Below are 24,985 nucleotides of genomic sequence, written 5' to 3'. Positions count from 1 at the left end.
GCCCAAGGAGGTAATAAGACTGATTTTCTGAGTTAGAAAAGAAATACCACCAGAATGAAGGCCTCACTGATGTAGCAAGCCTGTACCCTGGGCTTTGGAAAGCTTTGTTTGAAAAGACAATTAAAGCTTTTATACATCAAGTCAAGTTATTAAAGCAACACCATTTGACAAAACTAATACCTTCAATTCGGGATAAGTGGAATGTTCTCACTAGAAAACTTTAACACCGAAAATGCCATTGTTTAGTTTTGGAGGAAGGCAGATCTTACAGCAAACTTCACTGCGGCAGCCAGAACGGTGGGAGCCACACAGTGACAGACGAATAAACAGTCGCTTGTGGATGAATGGCTAAGAAAGGTTTGGGATATCTTAACATTATAAAACTGAACATGACATATAAAATCAAGGAGAGGTCATATCAATAATGTGAGTGTGTGTGTTCCCCCCACCAAGCTGGTCTTCATTGATTCTGTTTTGGAATTGCAGACCAAACGCAAACCATGGCATTGTCACTTTGGTGTGCATTTGATTGACAAGTTTGTTTTGCTTTGTATAATACTTTGTAAATTAATTTTTAAAATGTAATAAGAACTATGCAAATTTTAAACATTTTCCATAATTTTTGCATAATTTATACTACTTCTCTAAGTCAAGGGGAGGGGGGGAAAAGAGCTATGGAGAGCACTGAACCATTCCTAGCCCCCACCTCTGGCATTCTTATGCAGCCACTCCTCTGGCTTCTGAAATTTCACCAGGAATTACCCCAGGCACCTGCAAGCATATCTATGCAATCATAAGTGCCAGAAACCAGCTTTTTAAAAAAGCTGAAGAGAACATCAGAAAGTCAAAAAGGGTTTTCTACACATTCATGAGTCAAGGCTCCACAAGGGAGGCACCTCTCTAGGCTGCAGGCAAACCCATCACTACCAGCAGCATGTCTTCTTCATGCCCGTTTTCAGGCTACTGAAGAACCTCTGCCAGAGGTCCCCTTCTGGTTGCGTCCTATTTCCCCTTCTTGGACTTCCTGTAGCCTCGGTCTCTCTAGGAAAGAGGCAGCAGGGAATTCTTGGTCCACACAGAGTGTGGTCCACACAGTGAAAAATGGTTGAGAACATACTGGTTGAGAACATACTTTGCCTGCTTAGGATCTCAGGTTCAATCTCTGGTTAAAAGAAATTGCCGAGCAGGTATGGAAAAGACCCCTGACTCAATCCTCAGAGACTTGCTGCCAGTCAGCAAAAAAAGCACATGGCTATGCAGTCAGGTAGATGAGGCAAGGCTTGAAAAGCAATTTCATACCTGCCCCACTTCCTTATTACACACCTGCCTACAGCACATCTGATTCTCTACCCTCCCCCACTCATCCACCACTCTCTGCATCCCCTCCCTAATCATTCCCACAGCATCCTTTGTCATCTCCCATCAGCATCAATGATCGACGGTCCTGTCAGCTTGCTTAATCAGTACCCTCTGCCATTAAGGCTCTAAAGATATTTATGCCTGAGACCAAAGAAGAAACGCTGCAGTTAGCCAATCAATAGGAAAGCATTGAAGGAATTTCTGCTGATTGGTTCGGTGAAACTGCAGGAGGTTCTTCTTCTTTCATTTATCCGGATAATGAAGGGCATCTGGAAAGCAGAGCCAGGATCTTCATAGATGAACCCCATGACAACTGCCCAAAATACGGCCCTAGTCTAGCGAAACATTAAGTCACTAGGACCTGGCCTAATGAATATTGCCCCAGGGAAAAAAGTAAACACTGCATGCCAAATGGCTGTAGCTTATGGAGACAACAGAGGTAAGCTTGCTCTACCCGGAGGAAGGAATCCAGAGAGCCGTTCTCCATGAATTCTGTGACGATCATGACAGGGCGGCTCTTGGTGACCACCCCTTCCAGGCGGATGACATTCGGGTGCTCAAACTGTCCCATGATGCTGGCCTCACTCAGGAACTCCCGGCGCTGCTCATCGGTGTAGCCCGCCTTCAGGGTCTTAATGGCCACAGTGTACTCTCGCTTCCCTGGAGGCTTCAGGCGTCCAAAGCACACCTCTCCAAACTCTCCTGCCGGGGTAAAGGATTGAGAAGACAACCATGTCAGAGAGGGAGAAGGGGCAGCAGCATATTCCAGTTTAGATCAGGAGGAGGCAGCACAGGGACTGGCCAAGGCTGCCCTGCACTTTAGTGGGCTCCACTAGCTTTTATGTTGGGTTAATTTTACTTACAAAGGTCACTCTTTTTATTCCACCTGCCCTTCAAAGAGTTCAGGGCAGCGTTCATGGCTCCCACTTTTATCCTCACAATAACTCTCCAGGAAACATTTGGCTGAGATATAATGCTTGGCAAAAAAGGGCATTCAGGGAGCTTTGAGGAGGGCAGAGACTAGAACCCTGTCCAATGTTTGAACTACTAAACCATACAGTCCAAGCAGTATGCTGTAGTTTGCTCCATCAAAAGGCCTCAGGGTCTTAAAAGAAGAACAAGAAACTGGGGTTTGTGGCAACTGAAGACCCTGTGGGAGGAGCCGACAGGGAGCAAAATGTCAGGTGGTAGGAGGGCTCTTAGACCTGAGTGGCTGGGTCCAGCCCTGAATTAAAGTTCCAGGTCAGTTTGGCACATATCCGCACCCCTTGCTTGGTTCTAACAAGAGTTCCAAGTCCTTGCACAGAGACCAGTTATACCTTTAACGGCTTCTCCTGCCCTGTCGCTCCACCGATGGCCTCTCCAATGATTCAGGCAATTAAACTCATACTGCATCAGCATGGAATTGAAGCACAAGAAAACTGCTGCAGGTGCATGTGTGAATGGGGCTTAATATTGTCCCTTTGTCACACTAGATGATCTCCAAAATCCATACTATTGTTCTATGAAGAAGGAAGAGAATGGGCAAGGGGACTGGTGGAGGAACGAGGTAGGAGGGATAGCAACTATATCCTTTCTTGTGGTTTCAGTACATTTCAAGGTAAAGAGTGAGGGGCCTTTTCCCAGCAGACATTCTTCCCTAATCCCTTCAAGAATCAAGGTCTACACTGTGAAGATGATGTTGAAAGAAGGCATGAGTGAAGTGCTGTTATGGAGTGCGCTTTGGATCAAAAACCAGGTCAGTTGGACCAGAGCGCACTTAAATGGACTCTCATCAAGGCAAACACATTGCAAAAGTGATCCAAGAAGCAGGCTAAAGCCTGTGTGTCACAATAGGCCATTGAGACCAATCCTGTGCATGTCTACTCATGTCCCATTATAATCATTGGGGCTTACTCCCAGGAAAGTGTAGATAGGATTGTAGCCTCAGGGTGCAATCTGATGCCCACTTTCCTGGAAGCACTGGTATCGCTAGGGGGGTGCAGGCTGCACCAGGTGATGCATGGGGGGGTGATGCGCCCTGGGGGAGGACGTACTAACATTGCGGGGTTAGGAGCTACCGTGTCATGCCATAGACCGTTGGATGCGGAATGGCCAGCGGAGTACAGTGCAAAAAACAGAATTGGAATCGCTCCTTTCTTTCAAAAGTTATGGCCAAAAAACCGGAAGGGAAAAATGCATGGAGCCCTAGGAAAAGTGAAAGTGAGTCGTATCGCACGTTTACTCGTGAGTAGGTATACTTACCATAGTCCGTCGGAAAGGGCAGGCTGAGAGGAATCCAACGACACCTGAATGGTACCGATCCAATGAATGCAGCCCCCCAAAAACACCCGAGAAGCTCCCCCCAGCTGGGAGTCTGAGTCTGAGCCCGAGCCCAAAACAAAGCCATGTGGCCGCGTTTACTCATGAGTAGGCGAATTTGCCTTAGTCGAGGCAGGCTGAGAGGTTCCAAGGATGTCAGAATGGTCCTCATCCAATGAGTGCAGCCCCCAAAAACACTGGAGAAGGAGGTGCCTCCCTCCCAGTCTATGGAGCCCTATGGAAACCAAGCAGCCCCCACAGTCGCATTTACTCACAAGTAGGCAGACATGCTGGTGGCTGGTGGTCAGGCCAGGCAAAGGGGAATGAGGACACCAGAAGGGTCCTGATCTGATGGAGCTGCTCCAGAAGGCAGGCCCCCCCCCAAAAAAAAAGAACAAAAAAGAGGCTTGAACTGGACAGGGAAAGTTTTATGTTTTGCACTTGCAAAGCCAGGCGGGTCTTTATTCTGATATGCCTGAAATTGAAGAACTTTAACCTGGGCACTGGGAGGGCTGGAAATCTCACTGATTCTTTTGGGGGGGGTTGTTATTGCAGGCAGACTACAGAGTAAGCACCATTAACCACTATGGGACTTACTTCAGAGTAGACATGCATAGGATTGGGCTCAAAGGTTGCAATCCTACCCACACTTTCCTGAGAGTAAGCCCCATTGACCACAATAGGACTTACTTCAGAGTAGATTCACTTGGTGGAACAGGACTGGCTCCCCCTTATTTAATTATTTTATTTTAATTTAATTATTTATAATTATTTATTTTAATTTGCTTGATGATGTCACTTCTGGCCATGACATCACTTCCAATGAATCCTGGACAGATTGCCATTCTAAAAAGTGGGTCCCAATGCTAAAAGTTTGAGAACTGCTGCAATAAGTTGTTAGACAGTTGACATGGGGTGTGTGTGTGAGAGAGACAGTACAAGTTTTCAAAATCACTAAAATCAGAATTTGGGGGAATAAGACCATCATGTTATATATCAATCAATGCATAATTTCATGCAGAATGCAATGAAACAAACCACACTGAAATATCTGTGTTATAACAAAAAGTTCAGCCAAAAAACCGGTGGCGGCGGGGCGATGGTACATCACCACGCCCACCTGGGGCATTGCCCTGCCCACTACATGGAGTGATGCGCAGGTCTCCCGTACCGGGTGATGCGAATCCTAGTGATGCCACTGCCTGGGAGTAAGGTCCAATGAACACAATGGGACTTATTCCTGAATAGATTGCATGGGATGTGCTGTAAATGGCACTGGGAACTCTAAAGCAGTTCAAGGACAGTGCAAAATGGGACTGCAACATGAAGTGGGACAAATGAACAAGGGAAGAGTTTCTGCCTTCATTACCTGATCCAATGACCTCCTCAATCTTGACAAAAGACACATCAATTTCCTTGGCAAATTCCCGAATAGCTTCATTGGGGTCTTCATAAGTAGAAGGGTTAATGTAATACTTGACCCCAAGGCCTATGAGGTCAGAGGGAAATGGGAAGGTTAATTACACAGCTGATCGTCAAGGGCAGGGGTTCCCAAAGTGTGCATCACGACACACTCATAAGGGTGCAGCGGGATGGCCCCAGTGATCCTTCTACCTGTTTCCCCGGGCACTGCTATCTTGCATCTCACGATCTCTTGTGAGATCCAAGATGGTGGCGCTTAGCTGAGCCAAGAAGGGGCTACGGGGGTGTCGTGACCCAGGTAAGTTTGGGAACCACTGCTCAAAGGAAAGACAATTACAGAGAGTGGAGCTGCTCTGTCATTTACCCCGCGTGCTGATATACTGTTGCAGGCGATCTGTGTAGGGAGTCTCTCGCCTCTTACTGTGGAGGAAGCAAAGAAAAGGGAACATTTCAAAAGGGACCATTTTCCTAACACCAAAACAGAATCGACAGCACCGAGAGAAGGTCAACCACAATGGTCAAGGTATGGAGCACCATACAAGGTAAGGAAAAGATTTTGGGACATTTGGGTTAACAAAAAGTTGTACAGCCCAACCCTATCTGTGTGATACACTGGTGATTCTTGCATTCAACCATTGTATTGCGTAGGCTGCCATTGCTGCAGCCGCTTCAATGGCCTGACATGGCCCCTTCACCCTAACAGATTTATGTGAGCAAAAGAGCTTTCATCTGAGTAGGCCCATGGGGGAGCCAGGGAGCAGTGGAAGAAGTAAGTAACATTTTCTTATCTTTCCTTGCCTTCTGCTCCCCAGCCAGCTTGTGGGATGCAGTGGAGGCTACATCAGCGTCCCTGCCCCACATAGGCTGGCCCTGGAAATGACAGAGCTGTTACAAAATTATACATGGTGTGGTTCTTCTTTCACATTCATAGTAGGAAGACAAGTGGGGAGCGGGTGAATCACCTGATGAAATGTATTAGCAGTAGGTTGAGGATGGAAAAATCTGCAAAACATATGCATTTAATCTGTGGAATTCAAGATTACAAGGTGCGGTGGCAGCTTAGATAAATTCAGAGTGGGGAAGTCTAACAGAACCACCAAGTTCAGAAAGCAGGATGTCTGAACACCAGATGCTGGGGACAAACAAGAGGGAAGGACTGCTGCCTTCACACCTTTCTTGTGAACCTCCTAAAGGAGCTTGGCTGACCACTGTCGGAAACAGTATGTTGAACTAGACCAGGGGTGCCCAAACTCCGGCCCGGGGGCCACTTGTGGCCCTCGGAGGTTCCCAATCAGGCCTTCGGAGAGCCCCCAGTCTCCAACGAGCCTCTGGTCCTCCGGAGACTTGCTGGAGCCCGTGCTGGCCTGACGCAACTGCTCTCAGCATGAGGACGACTGTTCGACCTCTCACCTGAGCTGTGGGATGAGGACTCCCTCCACTACTTCCTGTTTCACGTCTGTGATATAGCTGTGGCAGTGAAGGAAAGGCTGGCCTTGCTTTGTGCCAGGCCTTTTATAGGCCTTGAGCTATTCCAAGACCTTCATTCATTCATATAAGTTCCATCTCTAATATATTCATTTATGTAAATTTATTCAAATTTTAAATTGTAAATTAATTCTTTCTTTCTCAGCCCCTGACCCAGTGTCAGAGAGATGATGTGGCCCTCCTGCCAAAATGTTTGGACACCCCTGAACTAGACGACTCCTTGGTCTGACACAGCAGGACTCTCTTGATGTTCCAAAGGACTGAAAACATACCTTTGAGTGAAGCAAACATACTGTTTGATCACTTCACTGGGAGTTTATTCTACAGCCATATGTTAACTAAGGGCTGCATTTTTCATTGCCAAATTTTTAGGCTTTTCGCATGGATGATCCTCTTCCCTGTTGCACCTAAAAGACCATTTCTGTCAATGCTCTCAATATCATGCAATATGCAACATGGGACAAAATGGTATCTCCACTAGAGAGCAGTAGTCTTGCATGGTGTGGAGCTCACTTGCATGAGGAACTGGGGTGTATTGATGTAGAAAGATCTCTACTGTGAGGACTGGAACTTACCTCTTGAAGACAATGGCAAGGATGGCAATGGCGGCAATAACTAGGAAGGCAAGACCACCCAGTGCCGAACCCACAATGAGAGGCAGCCGGTCCTGCAGCATCACAGAGCGTTCTCCTGTCAAAAGGGTCAGGCTAAGTTATCCTTTCAGCCAGAGACTGCCCTTGTCACCACCATGCCTCCCAATGAATCTCTGCTGTCTGTACATACTCTTCCAACCTACTGTCGGTGAACACGAAAACCCGAAACGCTTTGGATCTTCCCTCTTCTCTCCCACCTAGTGAGCCTCCTGGGGTTTTAGGGCAGAAAGTGTTCTGGTTATGCTGGGCTCTCAAATTCTAGAGCTGCTCTGTCCTCTCACCCAGCTAGTCAACTGGCTTCTTCATACCGGTCTGGACCATAAAGGCTTCCATGTCAAGAGGTGCCTGTCTAGTTTCAAGGCCTGTGCAGACTAGGTTTACTGGCTGTTCATGTTCAGGATTAAGTCCTTGGGTATTGGTCCTGGAGTCCCACATCCTCCCCCCCCCCCCAAAAAAAAAGACCTTCACTGTGCCTTGGGCTCCAAAGCTGCTCTAAGCTTGGCATTCTGAGACCTGTTTGATTATCAGGTCTGCTCTGAAGCCTTCCTTCCCTACCGCCAACCCATCACCACTTCCACACTAGGACTTAGCCACAAGGGATTATCTTGAGCCACTTTCCAAGGCCAGCTGAAGATATCTTTTTGGTGTCTCTGGAGTAAAATCCATTCTCTCACTAATTAATAAAAATTAACAAAAAAACCCAGAGCATTCTCTCATGCAAGACTCATTAAACAAGATGGATCTTAGGAGCACGAGGGGTGATAGATACACTGATAGGATGTATGCATGCATGTGAGGCAATATTTGACTATACAAAATCATGAGCTGGGTCAAGGTATGTGCTAGCCTGTGAAGTATGTGACTGTCATAAAAGTTTACAATGCATGAGCAAGAAGGTGATAAGGAGAGGACTATCAGATTGGGCAGGAGAGACTGAAACTGAGAGTCACTTACCTCCCACCAAGGTCTGGAAGTACATCTTTCCACTGTATGGCCCATAACCCATGGCTGTTCGGGCTCGTACCTGGAAGGCATATATCTTCCCTGGGCTCAGACTGGAGATAGTGGCCATGTTAGTCTCACTGGTGATGGTGAATGAGTTGTCCTCATCTTCTGACTAGGATTCAGCAATCAATCATGAGAAAATGACAAGCCTAATTCCACTTCCACCTGAGTAAAGCTCTCCCACCCACACCTATCAGTGGTTTCCCAATATGATCTAGATAAGCAGTCTGTATCCTCCAGTCTTCTGTTTTAATCTTTGGCTTCATCAAATGTCTCCCACAATGCCCTTTTGACCCAGAGAGGATACCAAGAATTATTTGTGCAAGTGACAGGAAGAAGATAGCCCTAGATAAACTCAAGCTAAATTCTCTCCAGCCTGATTGTGTTGAACCCTGTGACAATGTGAAGCATGCGATCACCTCCCTTTCAGCCTCTTCTTTCTCTCCACAATCTCCAAGGAATGGGACCAAATGCTTCCCACAACACTTCAGTAATATAAGACCTCTGAAATCAAAATGTGGAAGGCGTCCACAACACAATCATACACCAATGGGAAGTATGGAAAGTAACTGCACTCTCTCTCTCTCTCTCTCTCTCTCTCTCACACACACACACACACACACACACACAACACTTGACTTCAGGGTCCTTCTATTTCCGGAATAGCATGGGTGGAAGCCACACAGCATTATCTTCCATGCTGCCGGGGTGACACAGGAAACAACAAACCTTTAATGGAAGCTGCAGGGTCTGATTACACTGGTAGAAGGCAAAACAGATCATTACTACATGCCTAAACTGATTTACCTCTTCATATATTTTCCTAAGGCACCCTGGGAACCCTGGGAGCCATTTAGTTATTTGATTTTTCTCTGTAAACCGCTTTGTGAACTTTTAGTTGAAAAGCGGTATATAAATACTGTTAATAATAATAATTAATAATAACTGTAGTTTGGTGAAGTTGTTGAGAATTTTCTGTCAGAAATATGTAACATTTGCTACAATTCCAGAGGAACTTGTTGGGAAGTCATGGGAGTTACCGGTAAATTGGTAAAATAGCATAGACTTGCCCAGACCGTGGAAATCTACATTTCAGTTAAGCCTAAATTTCAGATTCTAGTTCTAATCCTGGTCTCTTCTCACTACCTGGGCACTTCAATTCTTGTCCAGCTGTAATTTCTCTCACCAAGATGCCTCAACTGACATTCAAGCTTTCATACTATAAACACTAATACTGAAAACAGGTGGTTGAGTACCTATCAGTTTGTGCGTGAACCCTTGGCATCCACATTGTAATTTTTTCAACAGGCTTGAGGATTTCATAGATACACAAGTAGATAGGTTCGTAAACTGAAAGAAAAGCACCCCTCCTAAAAAAAACACAGCCTGACACTGAGCACGCTCAATTGCCCCCCAAAAGGGATTCAGCCTCTTTTAGTCAGTTAGGCATTGAGCTGAAGAGATGCAGTTCTCTCTTGTACAATTATATAAAAAAAACACCTCTTCCCTGGCCACATCCCCACAACTTACTTTGTCAAAATACCGTAGCTGATAGTCCAAGATGATCCCATTTGGTTGATCTGGCTGTGGCCAAGACAAAGTGATGGTGCTAGGAGTACGACTCACCTGGTGCATCATAGGAACAGCAGAAGGGACTGCAATGAGAGAGAAAGAGAAAGGATGAAAGCCCATTTAAGCCTTATGTGTGAATGTTCCTGAAGTCTTGGGAAACCCTGGACTAATCGGCACTCAGAGAATTTCATAAAGTGCAAGTGTCTGAGAGCAGTATTGGAGGCATTAATGGAAGCATTAAGAAGTGGAAATACAAATGACTTGGTGTGTCTGTTTTTCAGGCTTACAGCATACTGTCTTGTGCACATCTCTGTAGAGCAGGGACGGGCAAACCCTGTCCTGGGGGCCATTTGCAGCCCTTGGGGTCCCCCAATCCAGCCTGTAGTGAGCCTCCAGTCACCAGTGAGCCTCTGGTCCATCAGAGACTGTTGGAGCCTGGGCTGGCCTGCGACTGCTGGTTGTGACTGCCAGATGCAAGCTGTGGACTGGGTTAGACCAAGGTCTTTTATCGCCTCCATGTGTTTTCTGCTTTTCCCTGGGCATTAATTGAACCCTCCCCCCCTCCATTGCCTCTGAACAACTTTTGTCTCCATGTGTTTCTGGCTTGGTCTGTATGTTTTCACTGTGCAAGAAGTGTGTGGCAAACAGTTCATAGTTCTCACGTAGTTCTACATGCCTGTAATATAGTTCTCATGTGTATTATAAATAAGCTCAGTAAAATTCATTCATTCGTATAAATTCTGTTTCTAATGTATTCATTTATGCAAATTTATGTAAATTTATTCAAATTTGAACTTTGAAAGTAATTCTTTTTTTCCTGGCCCCTGACACAGTGTCAGAGAGATGATATGGCCCTCCTGCCAAAATGTTTGCCCACCCCTACTGTAGAGCAAGGCATAAGCTGTCCCAACTTCTGGAGTTCACCTATTCTTCCACAGAGAAGATGCAGGAGTTCAGTGTTATCCTGGAAATGCAAACAATGGCTAGACATTTCTCCAGGGCTTTCACATCTTATTTTTTTCTGTAACACACAAATCAGCCACAGCTGCGAGGTCCATTATACTTCTAAATCCAAGAGCAATATGGGCCAAGCTGTTGGGCAAATATATAATTAACCTGTGGCACTGCATAGATCCCATGGCTCAGTTACACAATGGTGCCTGTCCAGCTAGCATTGAATTCACCTACAGATTTGCTCCCCTACAAATACACCCTTAAATGCTTCTGTACTGTTTGGGGTGGTGCGGGGAGAACTGTGGATAACTGAAACCATGGATACCAGATCCGTGGATATAAATCAGAAGAGTGCCCTTGGATTCAAATGTGCCTTCTGGTGAATTCACATGCACAAGGATTCATGTGAAACACTTTGCATGCTGGAAATGAAATATGACAATGTTGTATTAATAGTAGTGCAGTTTCTCTGAGATGGTTGATTTGACTCTATTTGGGCAAAAATCATTTAGAGGCCAATCCTATGTCTGTTTACTCAGAAGGAAACCCCATTATAGTCAATGGAGCTTACTCCCAGGAAGGTGTGGATAGGATTGCAGCCGTACACACTATGCTCAGGACTGCAGTCATACACACTATGCTCAGGAATAAATCCTGTTGAGCTCATTGGGACTTACTCTCAGGACATATGTTTAGGATTAGGTTATGTTTTTGATTGTTTTTTGTGCTAATGTTCTTCATTAATTCTTAAACTGTCACATTTTCATCCTCCCATTCTTCAAAGAGCTTGTCAGCCTGCACAGACCCCACCCCTAATATATCCTCAGGTAGATCAGTCTGAAAGATAGTGGCTGACTCAGAGTTATTCAGGGAGCTTTATGTGCAAATGAGACCTTGAACCACGGCCTCCTTAGGCCAAAGCTCATGCTCTAGCCACTGCATTACTCAGGATGCAATCCTAAGCATGCTTGCCTAGGAATATGCCTCACTGAACTGAATGGGACTTACTTCTGAGTAGATCTACACCACATTGTGCTATTGGGCTTTCACTGGAATAGGGGAAATGTAAATGGAATAAACAAGTACTACTTAAGCTGCCATCCAATATTTTCATGTATCATTTTCTCATGCTACTGATCCTGCTGTGTGTTCCTGGTTGGCAGATTTTCACACTACACAGGGGTCTTCCTTCAGATATTCACTGATTCTGTTTCCTCAGTGTCCACAAAACCTGCATGTTCTTGACAGGCAGCTTGGAAAGAAAATGATGCAAAGTTGGTGCTACTTGCTGAGAGGAGAGGCTTCTCATTTCAGGGGGGCTAGCTTGGGGGGGTGGGGGGAGAGCATTTTAATGCTTGGTCAGGTGACTGCAAGAAGAGACACTGCTGAAAACATAAACACTAGAAAAAGTAGAATTTCTCCTCAAGAAATTCTCCCTGCATTCAGCTCTGTCTCTAATGCCAAAGTACAATGCTGTCCATGTCCCCTGGGAGAAGTACCAGAAAATTCTTTGTTTTACACACAAAAATGTGTCATTAATGACTTCAAGTCATTTTTCACACGGTGTTGCCCACATTTTGCCACTGAATTTCTCAATTCAGCCAAATGTCAAGGAAAATTTGGACGCTTCCAGATCAATAGCACACATCAAAAGAATTCCAAGGAAAGCAAAAAGGGTTTCTGTAAATTTGTGACATTTTGCAGGGGCTTCATGCATCCTATCTGTGCCTCTACTGGGGTTGGAGGTGGAGAGAGCAGCCACAGAGGAGAATGGAACCTCATGGAAGAAGTCATGCAGGCCAAAGTTGGCAAAACTTTCAGCTCCCATATAGCCACTTGACAGAATACTGTTTTACTGGGAAGGTCAGTAACATGCTGGCTGGTCATCAACCCAAGAAGCAGCCTTGACCCTTCAAATAAAGTTCAAAGGGAATTTTGCCTGGCCTTCACTCTGCATCGAGAAGATGTGTACGGGCCTCTGTTTGCTGAGAGAACACAGCTAGAACATGTTTTCAAAAAGCCCTTAAATCATCTGTTTTGCATCTCCAAACTAATATAACTCTCTGTACAACCGAGTCAGGCATGCGTACCAAAATCTGCAGCACATTATCTAGAAAGCAGAGTCTGGTGAACACGTTTGGGGAAATTGAACAATGAGGCTGTGAGAGCGTCAGGACTTTCTCATCTAGACCCTGGCAATGATTTAAGAATGAGCTGCTTCACACTTCGTCTAGCAGCCAGGTTCCACTAGTGGTATTCCATCAGTATTCCTTTGCTCATAAAGAAACACAGAAAGCATGAAGGAGAGACACATGCGCTGAAACTCTTGGGAGGCTTGACTGGAGGGCGGTAATTGGTCACAGCTCTCTGAAGCGTGTGTACATTTTATGGGATTACTGAAATGCCTGTGGAACGCAGGGGGAAACTAGCAGGTGTGCAGCGTCAAGCAGCACAAAGGGAAGACCACTTCTGATGTTAACATTTTGCACCCATCAAATGGCTCCTGGACTGATTGCTGTTGGAGAATTCAAGTGGGTGCCAGCCTGGCAAGGTCTCTTGAGCCTTGCTCTGGTGAAAGGAGACTATGCCTACAACAAGCTATCCTATAGGGCAGCCATTCTCAACCTTTTTTTGGCTACATCCCCTTAGGAGTTCTTCTCAGGTTCCTAGGCTCCCTGTCAAACAAGGATACAACACGAATAGATAAACATAAAATAATTTATTATTGAACACCAGTCTGCGGCCCCCTTCAAATGAGCTAGGGCTCCCCAAGGGGGCCATATGGCTCCCACTAAGAATGGCTGCTTTACGGGAAGAGAAACAACTTCTGAGGAACCCCAGGGCTCACTGGAATGCCATTTAAAAACAGGAGGACCATCATTTTCCACCAGAGACATTTACACTGATGGAAAAGGCGGGTACCCAAGTTAGTGTCAGTGAAGAAAAATAAAATGTCACCTTCCCAAGCTTTCACTGCATCTGCCACAACAATCTTCACACTGTAATCAAAGGTGCAGCTTGCATGACTCAATTCAGGCTGGGCTAACTAGGACCAGTGCACCCTGTGAACACACTGGGCCTGTTGACAAGTGCTGGGCCAAGCAGGGAAGTTACCAAATGCCTCCTTCTTTCTAATCAGCACTGAGAAACATAAAAGGATTGGTGCAGGGTTTTTTTTAAAATCTCAAACAAGGGGAAATTATTTCGGGTGAAGCAAATCAAAGAGGCTTTAACCAGCTTAGGCAAGCAGGAACCAGTTTCAAATTGTAAATCGAACAAGAACGAGGGTATGATGACACAAAGTATTTTATATACTCCCTGCTCTGACTATGCCTCAAAATCCCAGATCTTATTAAAAAGAAACTCACCTTGATTAAAGCAGAAAATGCTTTATATATTATTTTTAACCACATGCAGGTGGCACTTTACTGTAAGAGGAGAAAAAAAAAACCAACAAGATCCTTTCCACAGAACCTACAATCTGAAGCACCTGGACGGAATGTGCACAAATGCAGTCAAGTATACTTAGACTGTTGGTTTGACTCAGATGTGGTGTGGTGTTACCTGAATGAGCCATGGGCCTGTGTGCTCCCTTTCCAGAACTGAAAACCACAAACAAAACAGAGCTTTCCGTTCTGGTCTGCAGGCAAACTATAGTTTCTCTCATTCAAATGAATGTACGGTGGTGGTGGTAGTGGCTGGCTGGCTACTTGGATGAGATGCAACCAGACAGAGCCCACCTTGTCTCTCTGTAGTTCTCATGAGCAAGAAAAGAGAAGCTGTAGGATGAGGTGGGGATGGGGTCTTACTCTCAGGAAAGTGTGGTTAGGATTACAGTCATAGTTTGGGAACCACTGTACTAAGGGCATTTTTACCTGTGAGGCTGAAAACCGCTCTTGCTTCCATCCACTTTCTAACACAAATTTGAATCACAGATTAGATCGGACACTCATTTACCATGTGTGGGGGGTGTGCATCATACTTTTGAATGTTCCCCCTATAAAGAGCTTACTGCATAACACAATGAGAACAGGTTAGTGTAGAAGGTATAAAGCGTGAGGTGATGTAGTTTGTATTTCTGCCTCCTACTGTTTCCGTTCTGCAAAAGTGCAGAATGGCTGTAATATTCCTTCTTTTATTGTATTTGTAGCTCCAAACCAAAAATGAAAAGGTTCTTACTGAGCTATGTAGCATCTTTGACTGAGGGGTGTGGGGAGTGTATGAGAATGTTGGGGTGGGTATAGCTGGAGGAAGAGCACCAGGGAGCAACCATGAATCTAAAGGAAGGGCATTAGGACAAAGAAATCCCCGAACAGAGTGGATGTTCTAATAATGTCTCCATAACCTGCCTCTCAGAGTGAATTTTTAAGGTGTATAGCTTACAGCAGGATTTTTGTACCACCTCTAGACCTTGGGCCAGTATTCTCTGCCTCTATGCATATACCTGTTTACTTTCATCATTGGATGGGATGTGTCCCTCAGACTATTTGACTTAATACCACTGGGGAGCAGAATGCCAGAATCCTGTTCTGACCTGGAAGCCCCATGTTTGTACAGAGACCTCTACTGGATGTAGAAAGAATGGGGTATCTGTGAGAGGATTTGGCAACCAGTACACAAGTGTCCAGGCAGATAAGAACTGTGACTGTCATCTCAATGCGGCCGACATTTGTCACTAACCAATAGTCTCAAGACATGCAAATGCTCCTCGAAGATGAATTCAATATTAGCACTGGCGCTTCTGAGAGATTATCATGCAGTCTATTTTTACCTTGCTTTGCTTGCTCCCGAAGCAGGCTGTCATTTTTTACCCTTGTCCAAAAGTTCTTTATGCATTCATTACATTTTTTTTAATTGCTTTCCTGTCTCTCCCAAAACCACAAGGTTGCTGATGATATATTTAAAATGAGCAAACAATTGTTAGGAATAATTCATTAAAAACCAGTTAACATCACAACCCTTCAGACCAATAGTCACAAAACAGCTTGATTGGTTTCAGCAGTCAAGCAACAGACAACAGAACAGCTTTATTCAAAAGGGTTTTTGTAGCGTTTCTGGAATTTCAACAAGGGGGTAAAATATATCTCCTTCAGAAGCTTGTTCTGGTGCATTGGGGGAACTCCAAGAAAGGCTTTGCACCAGGCCTCACTGTCACCCCACCATTCCCAACTGCCAAAGGTCACTGTATTTACTTCCTCCACCTTAAAAGCTCCTTTTGATGTTACCTCAGTACTGTGGGAGTTAATGCAGCATCTTCTTTCTACAATACTCTTATAACACCTGGAACCAGGTGAGAAAAGTCCACAACATAACTCCTGCCCACAACTGTGTCGCTCCAGGCCTTGGGACTGAGGACACTAGTCTGAGGAAGAGCCAATGTCAGCTGAGGTAACATCAGGCTCCCACTGGTACTAGAGTGGTTTAGAAAGAAGTGGCTTCAGTGAGGTCAAGGAAGAAGGGGCCTATTGCCAGAGACTCATATTCAGCTAAAGTAATCCGATATGGGACAGGAGTCAACCTTGTAATATTTAAGCATGTTTTATGTAAAACCAACTGTTCTTATGCAATAGTTGAGAAGAGGGGGTCCTGCACTCAGCATCCTTTTTCCTCCCCTTCAACTCACCATTCTTCTGGATAAAGTGACTGTAAATGCTGCCACCACAAAGGATAAAGTCAGACAGAAGGGGCTCCTTTGAAATTCCACTTACCCAGACATGTGCCAAGAGCCCCAGAATCCCAGGGGGTTCCCAAAAACGGAGGCAGTATTGTATAGCTAGTGGTACTAGGACAAGACAACACACTCTTCACTGAGGGCTCAATCGTATCCAGCTTCCCAGCATGGATGCAGCCATAGCAATAGGGCATGCACCACATCATGTTGGGGGGAACAGTCACCGAAACCAAGGCTACATTGGCGGGGTAAAGTTGAATAAGATTCGCCCCTGAGTCAATTAGGTAAGGCAGGTTAAAGATCAAAATAAGAGGGAAGTTTACTAAAATAGTGGCAGTAGGCAGAAAGGCTTCGTGCACTGGAGAGGTCACTCTGTTCCAGAACCACTATTCAGAGCGCGATACCGTAGTCTTCTGAGTCTGAAGGATGCCAACAAGGCAAAAAGGGCCAAAAGGTTGTCACAAGCAGGTAAACGCAAAAAAATGTAGGCACACGGCAAGTAGAAAAAAGGCAAGCATGGGGGGGGAAAAGCCCCGGGGTCTGATGTGACTTCCTAAACCCAGTCCCTGATCTTGCTTTCTCTGGATAGTGGTACCCATCTCTCATGGCACCTCTCTCTTCCAAAGGTGGGCTGGATTCCAACAATGTTCCAATTATTCAAAATCCGGGTCAAAGGCTACGAGTGACTTAAAACGCACATGCCTTTTGTTTCACCATTCCTACTCATTGGTCAAATCATTGTCACCTGGGCATTCTAACCTGCCTTTGAAAGCTGATCAGGCGGGCAACTGGATGCACGCCTGCTCCGGTAGTAGGGTTAAGCTAATACCTTCTGGGATGAAGGAGTTTAATTGACCCTGTGCTGACCCCTAATGAAAGCGATCCTAAAATATTCAGTAGTCCACATTAGGAGGAGAAAATCCTGGCATAAATCCTGGGATTTTCCCCACAGCAAATGACAGTGAATGCTTATGAAATCTTCCAGTTCCAAATTCCCCTGAAACATGAAGCTGCCTTTAGCACAGGGGTGCTCACACTTTTTTGGCTCAAGAGCTACTTTGAAACCCAGCAAGGCCCAGAGATCTACCAGGGGGGAAGGAAGCGTCTGACAGACACCCCCTTTAATGTATGGAGCCCCTGCTGGAGTCTAGTCAGTTTCGTCAGTTTTGTTGCTGCATGCCTGAAGAGCAGCTAAAGTGTCAGTTTCAGTTTAGTGTCAGCTAAATATGTCAGTTTCGTCTAGTCACTAGACGAAACTGACATATTAACAGTTTGGAGAGACAGGGCTCCGCGATCTACTCATTTTGCCTCGCGATCTACCGGTAGATCGCAATCCACCTATTGAGCACCCCTGCTTTAGCATAAGGACTGAGTTGACTATTCCTCTAGTAGCCCACAGAAAAATATTTAGTGACAGTGGCCTGTGTTCAGGACTGCTGCCAACAGCCATTATTATGTTGATGATACTGTGCTATCTTATAATGAAAGACACAGACATAAGAATGAAAGTTAACCTTTGCTGAGCAAAAGGAGAACAACTTTTGCAAAATTACCTGATTAAAAAGAATGCAGGATTACAGTGATTATACTGAAAAGAAGACACAAGATACAGGATTCTAATAACCCCTTAAGAAAAGGGACGTCCTGAAAGGCTAAGCGCAAGTTCCAAACAGATCAAGCCTTCATTCCTCAAAGAGAAAACAGCACAAAGAAGAGAAACTTGCAGCCACCCAGACTTGGGAAGCAAAAGCTAGACACTGATGAAGACTAGTGGGTGGGGGAAACCGATGACTTGTTCTCTTTGGGATGCTTATATGTCTCAAAAAGATTACCTCAGTGCTTCCAAACAATGTTTTAGTCTAAGACTGTGGTTCCCAAACGCCTCCAGGGACGTTGGGAACCAGGTGAGTGTTTGTGTGGGCAGGGTGGGGGGCAGCGACAGTGCTGCAGAGATCGCAACGCTGCTGCTGCCGCCAAGGAGCTTTTTCACTTACCTGGGGGGTAGCACTGGCCTCCTGCATTGCTCTGGAGGCTCACATCCCCCTCTGATCTCCTCCACAGCTTGTTTACAAAGCCCTTATTTCTGATCTAAAGCTACTTCCTGTTTTCCATGAAAACCAAAAGGGACTTGAGATGGGAGATAAGGGCTTTTTACAGCAGCTGTGAAGGAGATCAGAGGGGACTGTGAGTCTCTAGGACCCTGCAGGAGACCATTGCTGCCTCCCAGGTAAGTAAAAAAAGCCCCTTGGCAGCAATCTCTGCAGCACTGTTGCTGCCACCTGAGCAGGGCCACTCCCCTTAAGGGGGAATGTCCTGCTTCTGGTTCCCCTGAGGGGTCGCGACCCACCAGTTTGGGAACCACTGGTCTAAGAACTTACCTCAACTTTCTAAAGAAAATATGGACCAAATGAAATGCATATATTCCCTATCTCCAAAACATACATACAAGCTAGAGTGACAGAGTTCAGGAAGGACATGGTGAAACCAAGGTCCACAGAGCAAATCATGTGCATGGCAAACACTTGCATGTCAGGAATAGCTTTTGCTGTGGTTTATACTCTGCTACCTATGTTGGTGGCATGCACTGGATACTTGCCTAGAGCATCCGACAATATCACTCTAGGTCTTTCAGATACAGGCAGCCCAATCCTTCCCAACTCCCTACACGGTGATACAGTCCCACCAAAGAAGTGCACACTGCATCCTGCAGAAGAGTTTTGGGCTGTGAAGGTCTAAGGGAATATTTGTTCCCTTGCCTTAGGGTAAGCCCTCACTGCCCTGCTGGGTCTACTCAGACCTGAGTCAGTTATATAACTGGCATGTCTGAGTGAACACAAGCAGGTAAATAGAGGCCAGGAAGAAGGATAGGATATCATTGGCACAGCTGCTGCCAATATTACCTTCTTCCGGTCAGGAAGCGCCCTCCTTCCTGCCCCAACCTCCGCCCTGTTCCTCCCCCTACTGTTCCATCCACCCCCTATTCCATGATTCATCAGAGCTGGCGCTCCTTCTCCATTTGCTGGCGTTTGGACCTGGCTGGTCGCTCTCTGGTGGTGGCAGCCAGGCTGCACTGTATGACGTTTTGTGCTTTGCTACAAACTTAAAGAACTGTCGAAATGCTCATTCTAGCAGCATAAGGCCTTGATAGAACTGAGCCATGAAAATAAAATTCACACACAGCATTCCTACTCCTTGATGCCAAGGTAAACAGCTGAACAGATTTGGAGGAGAAAAGGGAAATAAGTCCATTAATATTTCTCTTCATGTTACATACGGTAAACAAGCAGGTGCCAATTAAATCACAGGTAACAATCCCATTAATTGCATGATCCCTGATTGGGTGGGAGCTGATTAGAGGAGGAGGAAGCAGCAGCCTAAGGGGGAAAAATGGCTGAGCAGGAGAAACACCTGTGCTGAACAGTATTCATATAAACAAACAAACAAACAAACAAAAAAAAGAATACCAATACAAGCAGCTTGGGGGAATTACTTCTCTTTGACTTTGGCACTGTAACTGAATGCACATTCCTAGAAAACAATACACTTCCTTAAAGGGATATGATGTGGCATGTGATAAGACAGCACTAACACCATGCCCCACACAGTTAAAGCACAAACGTATCTATATGCGAGTAACCCAAACATCTGATATACGAATACAAGTCTGCAGGCCGGCTACACATCTAGCATGCAACAAATCCATAGATTCAGACCAGTAAACACAACCTCCAGCCCCCACCCCCCTCAGTTTTCGTCCCTGTTTTGTAATTTGGGGATCCACTCTGTGCCCTGCCAGGTCGTAATTCATTTTGTGCCCACCACGCCTCTTAGATACCAAGCATGACAACTTGTCACTGCTCTAACTTTGCTCCCTTCTAATAAGCTTTATATGTGGAGACACACTAGCTCTGTGGCTAATAGCACTAAGATAATTTGCTGCCACAAACAATCTATGAGGATCTGCGTGTCCTCAGGATGGCAGGGGGACCAGGCTCTTAATGAAGAGTTTAGTCATTGCCTTCAGTCTGCTGTCTGTCACGTTCAAAGATAAGCAGAGTATTTGTATAACTACCATGTGTGAGTCAAGAAAGCCAGATGGCAGCAATAATTCAAAACAACTGTGAATGAATTATTATTACTATTATTATCTTTATTACAATTCAAAATTATCCTTGCTTAATCTATTTTCTGATTTCTAAAAATACTCTTTATACCTCCGAGAGCTTATTTTTGTCTTTATACTATTAGGGTAGAATAGCACCTGAACGTGGGACACAGGGCTGCTGCAAATGGCATTTCCATGTCAGATTCTTCCCCAGTTTCCTGTAATCTGTAGGATCACTTACCCTGTGCATCTGTACCTTGAGATGTACCTTAACAGAGCATCTTTCTCTAGTTTTATCAACTGACCTCACTGAGCAGATAAAAACAACTCAACCAATTTTCATGTAGCCCAAACTTCAAATACCATCTAACTCTTCAGAGATCCTGTGACTATGTGCTATAGCACTGCATGGACATTTCCAAGAGCAATATCCACACATACTGTATCACAGTGAAACCTCCCGACTTCCATCCTCCATTATTAGCTAAACGTAAGATATCTGTCTTATTATATTGTTATGTGTAAAACTTGAGTTTGTCTGAGGAGGACCAGAGGGAAAACTGCTGCAGGAGAGGAGGCTGCAGTACCAGGAGAGAGAAGGTAGAGGCTGCTATGTGCAGAGGCCTATAAAAGGGGCTGCACAAGCAAGGAGCGGAAGACCACCAGGGAAGAGCTGCTGTGAGGAGCCTTGGAGAGCAAGCTCTACAGAGGAAGGGGACCACCAGGGAAGCTGACCAGAGAAGGAGCTGCAGGAAGGAGCAAGCTGGGAGAGACCAAGCTGCAGAGCGGAGCTAAAACCTGAGAGCTGAAGAGAGAGCTGCAGGGAAGGAGCCCCTGGAAGAGCCTCAGAGAACCAGGGAACAAACATCTACCTTTGCCTCGAGTCCTGCTGCCTCCTGCCTGCCTAGTGCCTGCCTCAGGTCCTCACTCAATCGGGGAATTTGGAACAAAGATGTTTTATTTGGTTCAGGTTCCATTCCTCACAATAAAAGCCTTAAACTTACATTGGTTTCAGTGGTCTCTGTCAATCCTGCATAACAATTTGCCGATGATATGGTCATCCTATCAAGAACCCCAGTGGGACTCAGAAGTGCCTTAAACAAATTTAGCCATTTCTGCGATGAAAACCAGCTGGCACTTAATTATCAGAAAACCAAAGTTCTATCCTTTGCCAAGAGACCTAAGAGTAGGATTTGGAGTATTAATAACCAGAGTGTCACCAGGGCCAGGCCCAGGTGATGCAGGCCTACTTGAGAACAAGGGGCTCCTCAAGGGTAAAGGGCTCCTTGGGAGTAAGGGACTCCTCAGGAGGAGGGAAGCTGTGGGAGTACTACCGGGTTACAGCCCCCAGGCAGGGGACCTCCTCTGGAGTAGGCTCCAACATCACATGGCTGGAAGGGGTGGACCCAGACAGGCAGGCTGCTGGGTTCATAAGGAGCCCAGCAGGCAGTGGGAGAGGTTCTCCCTGGGGCTTAGGCTCCACCAGGGTGGCCTGGGAAGGCTCGGGCAAACCCACTGCCTTACCAGTACTGGACCCTAGTCTTGGAAGGGCAGGAATTGCCCCTCTGTTTAGAAGGTTGACCCAGACCCTCGCTAACAATCAGAGGAGGATCCCCAAGGAAGGAGCTGCTCGGAAGGCTGAAGGGATATGGAAACACCTGGGAGCTCGGGGAGGCCTCATGGCGCCTATGCAGTGGGAACAGCCAGAGGAACCTGAGCAGCAGACAGGCAAGCTGGGCTGGGGCACCATCGCTGCTGTTCGGCAGCCAGCTAAGGGGCTGAACCCCACGCAGCCTCAGGGTTGCCCTGTAACCTCTGGGTGACAACACTGATGGTCTTACTAAAGCCCCTACATCTTACCTGGTCCTGCATATGCCGGAGGTAAGGCCTCTGGGGCTAGCCTTGATTCTGTGGACTTACCTATAGTTAATGGACTTTTGTATTCCCTGCCTGTGGGGTTTGTACCTTGCCGGTGAGTAAGACACAGGTCTCTGTGAGGGAACAGAGACCTAATGAATGTGAAGCGCTTGACCCGAATAAACAGGCTTGATCAAGACGGCCATCGGTCTCTGTGGTTACTTCCGATGCGGGTGAGTGGAAAGTGTCACAAGTTGACCCCGGACCACCTGTAGACCCCCTGGGGGGAGACGGGATCCCGCAATGGTGCAACACAGAGGATAGACCAGGTGACTACTTACAAATACCTGGGGGTAATGCTGTACTCTGCTGGAATCAGAACCGCTCATCATGACCATGTGGCTGAGGCAGGCCAGAAGTCTGCAGGAGCAATAGTTAAGTTTCTACACATTAAAGGTGGCCATTACATACCAGTAGCAATCAAACTATACCAAGCAAAAACTTTGTCCCACCTTTTATACGGAACAATTGTAGACTCTCCGTCCTCTAGCTTTGCCCTCCTGAAGCATGTTCAATCCAAATTTCTAAGGTCAATATTTCAAGTGTCTAGCTATGTTTCCAATGCAAGCTTGCGTTTGGATTCAGGCCTGCTAAAGGTTGAGGCCAGGGTTTCTTTAACTTCTATCTACCTCTGGCTCAACTTAAATTTTAATGCCCAGGGTTTAACATCTTTAATTCTATGTGACAACTTTCAATTGACCTGGCTCAAGGCAGTTTACACAAAGCTGAGACACCTAGGATTTTCTCCAGAGGTTCTACTGGCTATGGATCTGAATCAAGCAAGAGCAACCATAAAGCAGAGGTTGCTGGACATCAAGCGGCAAGGGGATATTAATAGAACTCCAAATTTCCTAGCCGCGGAGGACATCAGGTATATACCTGCATCAGCCACCTATCTCTCGCTTCTTGAGCTTCCAGGGCATAGGAGAGTTTTCTTTTTAGCTAGATGGAGAGCTCTCCTCTCAACATATGTTGAGGGTTGCTATTGGAAGATCCCTATCCCTGAAAGGATTTGCCCCTGTGGCTCAGGCGAGGTGGAAACAATTGAACATATTTTGTTCCACTGCTCATTTTATTACGGGATACGTGCTATGTTTATTACTCCCCTGACTAGGAAATTTTCAGGCCTGCCTGATGAGGAGAAAGCCAAGGAACTTCTTAAGGGAGCTAACCCGCACTACACAAGAGGGAGTGCTAGTTTCTTGGCAGCCGCCTGCAAAACCGGCAAGGGTATCATTTGTTATGAGAAAAACTTCTAATGGTTATCTTCTCTGTTTTCCTGTTTTTAGTATGATTTGCATTTAACTGTTAAAATTTTTTAAATTTTATTGTATAGGCAATGTTGTTACATTTTGTTTATGCTGGTCTTTGACCGTATTAATTGGCATCTTGACCCAGTGAAACCTAGGACATATCTATGGTGCAAACATGTATCATTTTTATACCACGTTGTCATCATTCCCTTCCCTAAAGAATCCTGAAAATTATAGTTCATTGTATTTTATTTATGGAATTTTTTATTGGTTGTGAACTCTCTTGAGCACCTTAGTTTTACAAAAGGAAAGGTGGCATATAAATCTTTAAAATAAATAAAAATTGTTTGCAGAGGTGCTTGGAAATCTTTTAGAGATTCCTATGGTGCAATTCTACATGTGCCTACTTAAAAGTAAGTTGCACTGAGATTAGTCACTCCCTTTTCTCCCCTACACCGATCTCCCATTCCCAGAATTCTCTGGGAAGGGCAAATGACTACTGACCCAGTTTAAGTCTGTAACAGAGATAACTAGAGATGGAAGATCCTGTTCTTTGCATAAAGTGACACTAGTCAATCTTACCAATTAGAGTGAAAGTGAGACAAGGCACAATAAGTTGTGACAAATCAGCACTGATTTGTGCGGCAAGTATGCTTGATGCCAATCAAGCAGAGACTACACTACCATGCTTTTATTGATTACGGTGAAGCCTGTGCAGGAGAACATTCCAATGGGCTGTGCCTAGCTTTCATTTCCTAATACCAGGTTCACAAATTTGGCTTGTGACGTGGGCCAGTCCAGGTTAAACATCACTTCATCATCATCAAAGCAGAACTTCTCGATGCTTGTCAGCTCCAGGGCCTTCCGTGGATTTTTCACAGGTATATAAATGAAGATGGATAATGCTGCACCATCTGCTAGAGCAGGTGTGCAACTGAACAGATGGACCAGCATAAGCAGTAAAACAGCAAACACAGGGAATGAAACAATCTTGGCAGTGCAGGGAGAAGAAACCTCTGGAGCATTAAACACAGAAGATGGTGGGGCTCCAGAGAGTAGTGGGTGGCATAATCCTATTCGTAAAGTGTGGAGATACACTTAGGAAGGATATAGTGGTCTGCATTATGAATAATTCAAGGGAAGATCTGACTCAGGTAGAGGTATACCACAACCTTAGGGCTACTTTCCACAAGCAGGAGATCAAGACATCAAACTGTTCTTAGACTGCACCACTTCAGACTGTGGATTGCACAGGGGTTTGTGGCAGGCCACAATACGTGGTGGACGG

General features: G+C 45.6%; 1 protein-coding gene across 1 annotated transcript in view; it reads right to left on the bottom strand.

The window, feature by feature from the left end:
- LOC136641790 (ephrin type-B receptor 5) overlaps nucleotides 1-24,985 on the bottom strand; it is a 156,515-nt gene that overhangs the window by 5,365 nt on the left and 126,165 nt on the right. The window contains exons 7-12 of the mRNA XM_066617821.1: nucleotides 9,756-9,880; nucleotides 8,175-8,337; nucleotides 7,143-7,257; nucleotides 5,447-5,502; nucleotides 5,030-5,149; nucleotides 1,814-2,061 (exon numbers count right to left, since the gene is read on the bottom strand). Coding sequence (XP_066473918.1) covers nucleotides 1,814-2,061; nucleotides 5,030-5,149; nucleotides 5,447-5,502; nucleotides 7,143-7,257; nucleotides 8,175-8,337; nucleotides 9,756-9,880 — 827 coding nt within the window. The remainder of the gene's footprint in view (nucleotides 1-1,813; nucleotides 2,062-5,029; nucleotides 5,150-5,446; nucleotides 5,503-7,142; nucleotides 7,258-8,174; nucleotides 8,338-9,755; nucleotides 9,881-24,985) is intronic.

This window comes from Tiliqua scincoides, chromosome 2 (genome assembly GCF_035046505.1).
Source record: "Tiliqua scincoides isolate rTilSci1 chromosome 2, rTilSci1.hap2, whole genome shotgun sequence".
In the NCBI taxonomy this organism is placed as follows: domain Eukaryota; kingdom Metazoa; phylum Chordata; class Lepidosauria; order Squamata; family Scincidae; genus Tiliqua; species Tiliqua scincoides.
The sequence above is the reverse complement of the archived record's forward strand: the minus strand, read 5'-3'. Positions and strand labels throughout refer to the sequence as shown.